We start from the raw sequence: 12,032 nt of genomic DNA, 5'->3' as shown, positions 1-12,032 counted from the left end.
TGTCTTAAACAATAGAAAATTCAGTATGGAATGTAACAATATTATGAAAAGGGTAGTTGTTACTCATCATATAGTGCACATGCTGAGTCACAGGTAAGCACAATCAAAAGACTGTCGGAAAATGCGCTTTCGACCAAAATGCCTTTGTCAAAAAAAGACAAAATATACACACGATCACAGAAACACAATTCTCACACAGACATGACCACAGTCTCTGGCAGCTGAAGCCAGTCTTTCTTGGCATAGTTTATGTCTATCTTCAAGAGTCTTCCAGTTCAGTTCCTTCAGTATCTCTGTGACACTCTTCCACAGACTGAACAAACCTGTGACCATTTGTGCTGCCCTTCTCTGTATATGTTCAATATCCCCTGTTAGTCCTATTTGGTACAGGTCCCATACACGTAAGCAATATTCTAGGATGGATTGCATGAGTGATTTGTTAGCAATCTCCTTTGTAGACTGATTGCACTTTCCCAGTATTCTACTAATAAACCAAAGTCTACCACCTGGTTTACTCACAATTGAACCTATGTTATCATTCCATTTCATATTCCTACAAAGTGTTACACCCAGGTACTAGTATTAGTTAGCCCATTCCAACAATGACACAATGATAGTATAGACATAGGATACTGTGTGTTTTTGTTGTGTGAAGTGCACAATTTTACATGTCTTAAACATTTAAAGCATGTTGCCAGTCTTTGCACCACTATGAAATTTTATCATGGTCTGTCTGAATAGTTAGGCAGTTTCTTTCAGATAGTACTTCATTATAGATAACTGCATCATCTGCAAAAAGCCTGTTGGGATACACCAAACTTAGTATAAAATGTGGTGGACATAGTTTATTAAGATTTTTGCAATGTCAGTAGGCTCATGTTAATGCACTCATTGATATTTGAATATGGAGGTGTGAATACCTGGCAAAATGTAATCAGTTGTACAGGGTTTGGACACACTGAATGTTAACAATATCAATGGCTCTACCTCAGTTCAGCATCCTTCTTCTTGTCAAAAAAGTATGGAGAAGAATTCTTTAATGATAAAATAATCCCTCTTCCAAATAAATTTATAAATTTTTCACAAAATATTCACACACACACACACACACACGCACACACACACGCACACACACACACACACACACACACAAATAATAGGAAAACATATGTCTCTGAAATTAGATGGTGTTCCTTCGTTTAATCTATATAGTGGTGTACTTTCCAAATCTTGGTTTTTAGTGATGTAATAATGGCTAAAGAAGAAATACACAGCAGGAGGAACACACATGATAATGTAACACAAAGGAAAATTAAAGAAATCTATGGGGGAAAGAGAAGCAACTGTATGGACACCAAGAACTGAGATGGAAAGTCAGTATGAAGTAAAGAAGGAATGTGAAAGACAAAAAGAATAAGCAGAAGATGTATACAAAGAGAAAAAGTTTAGGACAATATTAAAGGAGGGAAAGAGGTGATGAATGATGTAAACTGTGAGAAGAATTTGACAGAGTACTGAATCAGCAAGATCAAAACATTGTACTTGGACTGGTTTAGATGATTTTCCCTCAAAATTATAAGTATTGAGGTATTTGAGGGAACTAACAATGATAAAGATGTACCACCCTCAGACTTCAAACAGAATATAAAACCCCTATAAAAAAGCAGAAACTGACAGCTATTGAGTTTTACTAGGCCATCAATTTAACAAGTCATGGTTGCAAAACACTAACATAAATTATCTACAGAAGAATGGAACATCTGGTAGAAATTAGTCAAAGGGAAGATCAGTTTTGGTTCCAAAGAAATTTAGGGACATATGAGGCAATACTGTCCCTAACAGCTTACCTTAAAAAATAGACTGAAGAAAGACAAATCTACACTCTTACTTATGGCATTATAGATATAGAACAAGCTTTTATGATGTAGACTGGAACACACTGTTTGAAGTTATCAGGGATGAAATACAGGGAGCAAAACATCAACTATAGATTGTCAAGAAACCAAATTGCAGTTATTGGAGTCAAAGGACATGAAAAGGATGTAGATGATGAGAAGGGTGCGACACAAGGCATAAATCATGAACTAGACAAAAATTTTGAGAATGGACTAAAATTCGGAAAGAAAAAACAAAAAAATTAGAAAAAATTGAATTCATTGAGAGACAACGAGTAAATAAAGGAGATGAAATTAAGAATTATTTAGGAATAAAGAAGGTGACTAATTATATAGACACAACAGTGTACAATTATTTCATTCAAGTAGTACTGAGAAATGCTACCTCTAATTTCATGCAGGTGTTATAGCTACAGCAAGAAGGATATAAAATGTGGACTGGCAATAAAGAGATAAGCTTTCTTGAAAATATTTTGAGTTGGACAGTGGTTTCTGACAGTATCTCTCTTCAAATGGTCTTATATGGAAGAGAAACATGGATGACAGATAGTACATGTTGAGTCAAAAAGAACATAACAGTCTGGAATGATACAGAAATTTATTGAGATATCTCACATAATCAGTATGTCATTTTGTACTAAACAACCTCAAATCTCACATAAAAGTATCACGTGTCATTTTGGTTCAATGTGACTATCATTTGTGCTTCAACAAAAATCCCACTGGTAATCAATTTTTCCTACACTCGTTGCAGCAAATCGGGTGTAACTTATGCAACAGTAGTGTAGATTCAGTTTATCATATTGGCTAAACTGTATAGTAGGGGAGGAAGATGCGCATGGTCTTTAATGAAATCCCAGAGAAAGAAATCTAGTGTTGTCAAGCCTGGGGAACTAGGCGGCCATACAATTGGCCCTTCACAGCCAGTCTACCAACTTGGGAAGTGATTACTGAGAAAACCTTGCACTTCCTTGATGAAATGAGATAGTTCACTGTCTTTCTGGTAGTAAACCATCCCATCTCAGTCATCTTCATCGATCTGTGGAATTAAAAAGTTTTGAAGCATATCCGGATACAAAATATCAGTGACAGTTTTCTCCATGAAGAAGAAAGGACTGTACACTTTCAGTTTAATGTGTTTTGTGCCCTCATCAGAGGGCACAAAACACATTAACTTCGGGGTTGTCCAACTTGTTCCAGGATTGTATGTGTATTTTTGTTGCCCCATATTCTGCAGTTGCAGGTGTTACCATAAAACGATATGAAATGTTGTCTAATCGCTGAAGATTATTGTATTCAGGAATGTCATCCTCTATAAGATGCAACATTTCTGCACAGAATTCCCATTAGCAACTTTATCTGCATCACCAATGTGCTGTGCCATTGTGAATCTGTATGTTTTCAAGTATAAACATCTATATGCAGTATTCGGCAAACAGTCTTTTGTGGAATGCCAGAGTCGCGAGACCCATGTCATGTTGATTTTTGTGGACGCTGGACAAAGCACTCCCTAACCTGTTCGACATTATTTTCAACGCGTGGTCGTCCTGGTGATTTATTGTGTAACAGTGAACAATCCGTCCCAACAAAGTTCTTGTGCCAAGAGTAAATTATAGCCATACTTGGAGGTTCTTTAGCATATTCAGTGTGAAATTTATGCTGAACACTTGTTGTAGAGTTCATGAAATCAAAACATACAGTGAGCATGCTCCGCACTAGTGAAAGTAGCCATTTTAATTGTGCACTACATTGGTGCTCCTAGAGGCAGAAGCGGGTAGTTACACACTACTTGAATCAAACTTCAGGTTCTTTGCTACAACATGACTCAGCTACTGATTCTGTGAGTTATCTCAATAATTTTTTTATATCGTTCCAAAGTCTTAAAGTCCAATTTAACCGACCCTGCATAAAGAAGAAGAAAACTTATGATTTTAAAATGTGCTGCTAGACAAAAGGTGAAGATTAAGTGTGTAGATCAGATAACTAATGAAGAAGTACTGAAAATCAGGATACTTAATTTGATGCTGGAGGGGCATGTGTGTGCGTGTGTTTGTGTGTGGTGTGTGTGCAGGGGGGAGGGGGGTGGGAGACAAGGGGTAATTGCAGGGGATGCTGGAGGGGCATGTGTGTGCGTGTGTTTGTGTGTGGTGTGTGTGTGGGGGGGGGCGGGGGGGAGAGAAGGGGTAATTGCAGAGGGAGTCCAGAACTTGACTGCAATAAGCAGCTCTACATGGATAGAGGCTGCAGCAGTTACACAGAAATGAAAAGATTTGCATTCGATAGTCTAGTGTGGAGAGATGCAGCAAATCAGGTTATTGAAAATCAAGGCCATTATCATCCTCTAGAAACGTATGCTTTGAATATCACTGTCATTTGAATGTAGTTTTCACTTAACATTTTTGCCATATGGTGATATGCACAGATATAGGCCACATGTAGTATAACAGATAGAAGAAAATATTACTACCACACCAATTTCGGATCTCCTACCTTGTCAAGGTTAATTTCCTTAAAGCGAAACCATTTGCCAACAAATACTATAACAGGTCTACCAAAGCGGTCAACGCCACTCTGGTAGAGGCATCCAATGCCTGATACTTCAGACAGGTCCTCTGTTTTGGCCCGCCGGAGCAGTCGCTCGTACCTGAAAGAAAATTACAGCACTTCAGTTCTCTTTCTTTCATACAAAATTCTTATTAAACAAATTTTCAAATCTCTGTAAGCATTTCTAAAATGCTAACATTTGCAGGAAATTGGTAATGTATGCAGTCTGTGCTGAATTAACACAACAGCTGCAATTCACCAGGAGGAGGAAGAACTATATGAATTTAAAAGGCACTGCAAAGATAAGGCATTGTTGATAGACAGAGACTAGCGAAGGATGGGGAAAGATCTAGATCTTGGCCACAAGAATATTTTTTTTTGGGGGGGGGGGGGGGCGTAAAGAGTGATAGAGCGGTGGCAGGGGGAGGGGGGGGGGGGGTGTAGTTGCACTCGAAGAAAATCTGCAGTGACATATTTGAAGGAACCTTCTTCCTAACACACTGGTTCAAGGAAAGTGGAAAATTGAAGTCAGGACCAGCAGACAAGGATTTGAACCCTATTGTTCCATCTCTCGGTGATCTAAAAGAGAATGAGCAGTGGTTGTACTGGAACAGAATGGTAGTAATTGCCCAGCTAAATCAGCTGATTTGATACCTACTAATGAAGATATTTTAATTGAAACATTTTAAATGTCAGTGCCATAATTCATAACTCAACTTTTAAACATTGTCATCTGTTATTGTGTTTGACAGCTGCATGTTTAACAGTTCATTTCTTTCTTTAGTGTGTTGCTCTTTTCCTGCAATAATGGTTGTCTGTGAAACAGACCACAATGATTCAATAATACTGAAGAGTACTGCGTGCACTGTAATGTGATTCAAACAAAAGCTGAACAGCTCTGGTTTTATCTTTTGAGATATTGTCACATTGATATACTACAAACCTATAACAGAATAATAATTATTCCTTGGGATATATTTTATTTCACAATTAATTTACAATGTTACTGGCAGTGGGTTGTCATTTAGGAGCAATAATGGAACCAATGGAATAGCATGTTATTTCTGTCCATGCTATTAGATTTGTCAACATCTACACTGAGAAATCCAACAATCCAGAACATAAACCACATTTGTTGCCCTAAGCATCTTACTGTGGATGGTGACTGTGCGAGTCATATGTCACACTTTTTTTTTACAGACATGATTTCCTCTATATGTTTGTTGAAACTGGTTGAGAGACAATATGAAGTGTTAACCACCACTGCCTTGTGTTTTGACAGGCAGCCTTAATTTAATGGTTTAGAGCCAACACAGCTCAATTTCTTGATATACATTACATTCCCTTACCCACTGTGATGCAAGATTTGATGCAGCTGGTAATATTGACACCAAATGATAACTAACCTGCCAAAAATTCACTGCATTATATCAAAATGCATTTCTATATGAGTATGACCAGGTAACATGAAACTGATAATAGGACATTAAATGATACGAAAATAAGGGATATTTGGGTTCTGCTTCTATATGACTCTTATTGCATTATATTACAGCTATGTAGTTTTTACTGTCATTTGCAATATGGGTGAAATTAAGCATTTTTTTCGTTGTCACTGTGGCTTTTCTGATTGCCTGCAATGATTTTCTTTTAGAAATCAGTATTCTCTTTTAGGATTTAGTTCTGATTCCTATTTCTCTGCTGAGAGAAGGGATGCAGTGGTTAAGAAATTAGATCCATTTACAGGAGAACCGAGTTTAATTTTCCACATTTTTCTGCAGTTGCCTTAATTCACATAAACATTATGCCATAATAGTTCTTCAACAAATTAAACAGTTCATTTCTTTTACTATCCTTTCCCAATATTCCTGTCGTTTTTTCCTGTTTCCCTGAGGAAAAGAGCATAGAAGATTTGGGTTTGACTAGATCATTAAAAGCATAACAGAAGTCTGAACTGGGCATGGATGAGGAAGAAAATAGGCTGTGTCCCCTTTAAGGAAGCCAACCCAGTATTCATCTTAAGCAATTTAGGGAGGGAATTTACGAAAAACCTAAATCTGGCTGACCACACACATATATAAACTGCTCTTCTCATGTATTCTTTGACTTGCCTTGCGTGCTCCTCCACGTGAGTCTCAGAGTTACTTCAGGACGATAAGGCCTATATTGCAATTTACGCAAAAATAGTGTCGCAAAGAAAGGGTGCTCGGAAATCTAAGTTTAAAAAGTGCGTGGTATTTCCCACATTTTGTCAGTCTGCGTCGCCAATGTTTGGGAGAAAACTCGTAATATAAATAGGCTCTGAAAGCAGAAAACAGCAACAGCGCTGATAATCTTTAGGCAATTTGTGGGCTATAACAAGTAATATTATGATCCACTTTTAGATAACGTTTCGCCAGCTCAGATAACGTAATGCGGTAGCATTCGAGGCAGGTAGGCGAGCCAGATCCAATCGAATTCGTGCGTTGAATTAACGACCGCTGGTCTTTTTCACTGGGCAGTCTAGATGTGTTTTTCTCACTCATAGAAGCAAACGCCGATCTGGTTCCTCATTTAAACCTCACAAACAAAAACAGTTAACACATGAATGCATACAGGGCAAAGTGTACACGGGCTACAGGCAGATGATGCATATGATTGAATGACTGCCATATTCAGCATTGTAATTAAAAGGAAATAATTAGCAAACTTATCGATGGATGATACCCTGGCAAAGGTGGGCCAACTGCTGAAGACAGAAAAAAGAAGACGTGAATTTTAGATAACGTTCACTATCTTATTATTGCACATGAAAGCGCTCTATAAAAAAAGGAAGCCGTCACAACTGTTCACTCCTGCAGTCTGCCCCGTTAGCAGAAGGTAGTTCAAGGCTGAATTGTGATAAGCATATCCGCCGGCCTTGCCGTTACATCCAGTAAACATTTCGCCCCGTTGTCTCTTCATCCAAGCAAATCCCCAGACGTCGTGAACAGGTGCAGAGCAATTCCTCGGCCTCTCACATCGCTCGCCAAACGCACATTACTTAACAACGATTGATAATACTACTGAGGGGAAAAAAGAGGGCAAATTCAGTTTCGTTTCTCGTTAACTGTAAATGATTTCGACAAGCAAGCACTAAAACACAACCTAGATGTATATTTCCCGAAACGTAGGGCTTTCCTACTGCTACTCGCCAAACCAGAAAATAGATTGCTGGAAATATTTCACCGGAACAGAACCGAAAGTGATGCACTGGGTCTATTTTTTTTTTTTTACGAAGGGTTTGAACGAAACTGAAATTACATTACTTGCTAAATGCTCTCTTCCGCCTTATCTATGTTCAGTTTACACTGATTGACAGAAAATTATGACCGCGCACCAAGTATGTTGGTACGTCTTTTGGCATGACAAAGTCTGCAGTTCGTCACGTCGTAGATTTAGACAGCTGCTTGATCCTACAGGCCAAGTAACTCTTGTAGACAACGCAGATATGCTTTGGGAGCAACAATGCAATGAATACCATGCTCTGAAACATTTTTGCAATCCCAAGAATTGTCCTCTGCTTCTACATTACCACAGATCATAATTTATTATACCTTAATCTCGCGTTATATATCTAAGAAACAAACAGCTATATACAGAACGTTCAGAAACAGTCTCAAAAGCTTGTTTGGGCGTTGCAGGGTAGCTTGTGCTGAGAAATAATTACAAAAAAAAAAAAAATCAATGTGCTGCGCTAATCCCGATGCGATTAGCACTGAAATTAACCAATGCGCGCGCAAATACAAGCAGCCAGCTATATACTATTAGTACCAGTTGTTGTCATTTCGTAGATGATAATGCAGGAGACTGCTCGGCCTTTGGCTCGGATCCGATCCTTACTACCGTTCGATATCCAATTTTTGTATCTCTTTTGTTCCGTTTTAGGAAACTAAACGAAGTACACGTTTGGCGACATCGTCTCCGGTTGGTCGCCTGAATTTGCGCGCGGAACGGCCAGATTAGCTTACTTCAATGCTAATTAACTCGGAAACGGTGCAATGTATTGAAGTTTTTTCTTAATAGTTATTACTCAGCACAACTTACCCTGCAACATCCTTCCAAGCTTTCTGGCCGCCCTGTACTCTACCATGCACACGATAATATTCTACGTCAGTTTAGCTTCTTTGACTAACAAACTTAACTGTAGGTCTGCGACTTCTTGTGCAACGCTGCTAGTCAATTCACCAGTTTTCACGCCAGAAATAGGACTCTGGTGCTATTTATACTACCATTCGGTTATTCGTTCGTTGTATGGTCCAGAGCAGGTAAGTGAGTTTCCACACTCTTGAATATGGCGTCCTGGCATCCGACATTTTGTTGTCTGTTGGTGTTTGTGAATGTCATTGCTATACTCTCATCACCACCCAAACATCCCATTAAACCTCACTGGTTCCACAGCAGTCGTTCCAAGCCACTGAGGCTCCTCTTTGATAGAAGTGTGTTCATTTTTATGACCATGGTGTTCTAGCTCATCATCGAATCTCTTGGCAGCTGCACTTAATTTCGATAAATACAATGGCATTAGTGTAGCGCATAAAGTTCGACAATAAAGCGGTTATCTGAGACACAGAGAAATTGCTCAAATGTGGTATTTCACTGGAAAAATTGTTACTAGGATTTATAAAAGTTCTGTTTAATAATGTCACATTTCGGAACGGACAGGCAGTTTCGTGTGCAACAATGTGACGCACTGACGATAAACAAGTGGCGTAACATCCAGAAAAAAGTGAAACGCCATTCTGATAAAATGGTTTCAGAGAAGAAAGTAAGTATAAAAAAGCACTGTTGCAACTAACTCTATTCCGCTCTAACATATTTTTCTCTGTTATCAAGTAATAACAAAATGAAGTAAATTTTATGTTGCTTTTTTTGCGTACTAGATACGTCAACAGAAAGGCTGTTTTAATTTTTTTACGAGATCATAAAACCAAGTGTGGCACGTGCAAAACGGAAATTATAGATGGGATTTGAGAGATGCACACCAAATAAATTATTAGGAGATTGTACTTATCCCCCACGGTACACAAAACAGGTCAGAATACTGTTGCGGAAGCAACGGAAAATGCATGCCAAATTTAAAAGAATGTGAAATATCCAAGATTGGCTTAGTGTTGCTGAACCTCGAAATTTGGTGATGACGTCAATGAGAGATGCTTTTAATGTTTTCCACAGTGAAACTCTGTCTCGAAATCTGGCATAAAATCCAAAGAGCTTCTGGTCGTGTGTAAAGTACGCTAGTGGCAAGACACAATCAATACCTTCACTGCACGATAGCTGTGGAGATGTTACCGCTGACAGTGCCATTAACGCGGAGTCACTGAACACGGTTTTCCAAAATTCTTTCACCCTTAAGGCAAAGCAAATGTTCGTGAATTCGATTCAAGAACAGCTGCCAACATGAGTAACAGAAGTAGATATCCTCGGTACAACGAATCACCTTAAATCATGTAATAAAGGCAAGTCCCCGTCAAGATGTATCCAGTTAGTTACTGTGTATGCCGATACAATAGTCCCATACTTATATAAAACCGCCCGCTTGACAAAACATGATGATGATGATGATGAGTCCCATACTCCGTTTACCGAGCGTAGGGGAGCGACGCGGGAGACCCGCGCCGCCATACTAGGCAAGGTCCTAGTGGAGGTGGTTTGCCATTGCCTTCCTCCGACCGTAATGGGGATGATTGATGATGATGATGAAGACGACACAAACACCCAGTCATCACGAGGCAGGTGAAAAATCTCTGACCCCGCCGGGAATCGAACCCGGGACCCCGTGCTCGGGAAGCGAGAACGCTACCGCGAGACCACGAGCTGCGGACAACATACTTACTTATAATCAATACAACAGCCTGCTTGAGAAAAAATACCTAGCGACGGGAAATTTGCAGTCACACCAATACTCAACAAAGGGAATAAGGGTAGTAAGATGAATTACAGACCCATATCACTTCCGTCGATTTTTTGGCAGGATTTTAGAACATATACTGCGCTATACTTTCAAAACCACCAAAATATCCCAACCAACCTCACTGGTTCCACAATGGTCGTTCCCAGCCACTGAGGCTCCTATATGATATTGGTGTGTTCATTTTTACGACCATGGTGTTCTAGCTCATCATCGAAGCTCTTGGCAGCTGCACTTCGAAGAAAACGATTCATTGCCAAACAGTCAACAAGTATTCAGAAAATATCAGTATTGCGAAACACAACTAGGTCTTTATGCACACGAACTAATGAGTACTATCGACGGGGAATCACACTGATTCTATTTCTACATTTCCAGAAAGCTTTTACCGAGGGAGGTGGCGCAGTGGTTAGCACGCTTGACTCGCGTTCAGCAGGACGACAGTTCAAACTCGCGTCCGGCCGTCCTAATTTAGGTTTTCCGTGCTTTCCCTAAATCGCTTCATGCATATGCCGGGATGGTTCCTTTGAAAGGGCACGGCCGATTTCCTTCCCCATCCTTCTCTAATCCGATGGCATCGCTGTTTGGTCCCCTCCCCCAAATGAGCAGCCAAGTAGCCAGAAGCTTTTGACACTTCCTCATGAGCTACTTCTAATCACATTGCGTGCCTATGGTGTATCATCTCAATTGTGCGACTGGGTTCGTGATTTCTTGTCAGAAAGGTCACAGTTCGAGTAACTGAAGGGAAGTCATCGAGTTCAATAAAAGTAATATACTGCATACCCCAAAGAAGTGTTACAGGCGCTCCGCAGGTCCTAATGTGTATAAACTATTTAGGAGGTAATCTGTGCAGGTCTCTTACATTGTTTGCAGATGATGCTGTCATTTACCGTCTCGTAAAGTCATCAAATGAACAAACAAATTGCAAAATGATTTAGACAAAATATCTGTATGGCATGAAAAGTGGCAGTTGACTCTAAATAATGACAAATGTTAAGTCATCCAGATGCTTACTAAAATGAATCTGCTAAATTTCGGTTACACGATAAATCACACAAATCTAAAGGCTTTGCATTCAAAGAATTACTGAGGAATTGCAATTGCGAATAACTTAAACAGACCGTTGTGGAAAAAGCCAATCAAAAACTGAGATTTATTGACAGAACACATAGAAGATGCAACAAATCAACTGAAGAGACTGCCTACACTACGCCTGTATAATGAAGCGCCAATGTGTATAGGCATGTGAATTCAAATACAGAGAAATGTAAACAGGTCGGCAACCCCTATATAAGGCAACAAGAGTCTGGCGCAGTTGTTTGATCGCTTACTGCTTCTACAATGGCAGGTTATCAAGATTTAAGTGAGGTTGAACGTGGTGTTCCGCACGAGCGATTGGACACAGCATCTCCGAGGTAGCGATCAAATGGTGATTTTCACGTACGACCATTTCGCGAATGTAGCGTGAATATCAGGAATCCGGTAAAACATCGACTCTCCGACATTGCTCCGCCGGAAAAAGATCCTATAAGAACGGGACCAACGACAACCGAAGAGAAGCGTTCAATGTAACAGAAGTGCAACCCTTCCGCACATTGTTGCCGATTTCAGTGCTGGGCCTTCAAAAGTGTCAGCGTGCGAACCATTCAACGAAAAATCATCGA

At 39.7% G+C, this 12,032-nt stretch overlaps 1 protein-coding gene across 3 annotated transcripts in view; it reads right to left on the bottom strand.

Moving 5' to 3' along the window:
- The window catches only part of LOC126365992 (protein GDAP2 homolog), a 929,669-nt gene that overhangs the window by 11,589 nt on the left and 906,048 nt on the right, over positions 1-12,032 (bottom strand). For all 3 annotated transcript variants that reach the window (XM_050008813.1, XM_050008815.1, XM_050008812.1), the window contains one exon: positions 4,386-4,539. In XM_050008813.1, the coding sequence (XP_049864770.1) occupies positions 4,386-4,539 (154 nt within the window). The remainder of the gene's footprint in view (positions 1-4,385; positions 4,540-12,032) is intronic.

The sequence above is a fragment of the Schistocerca gregaria genome, chromosome 4, assembly GCF_023897955.1.
Source record: "Schistocerca gregaria isolate iqSchGreg1 chromosome 4, iqSchGreg1.2, whole genome shotgun sequence".
Taxonomy (NCBI): domain Eukaryota; kingdom Metazoa; phylum Arthropoda; class Insecta; order Orthoptera; family Acrididae; genus Schistocerca; species Schistocerca gregaria.
This window is presented reverse-complemented; position numbering and strand designations above follow the sequence as displayed.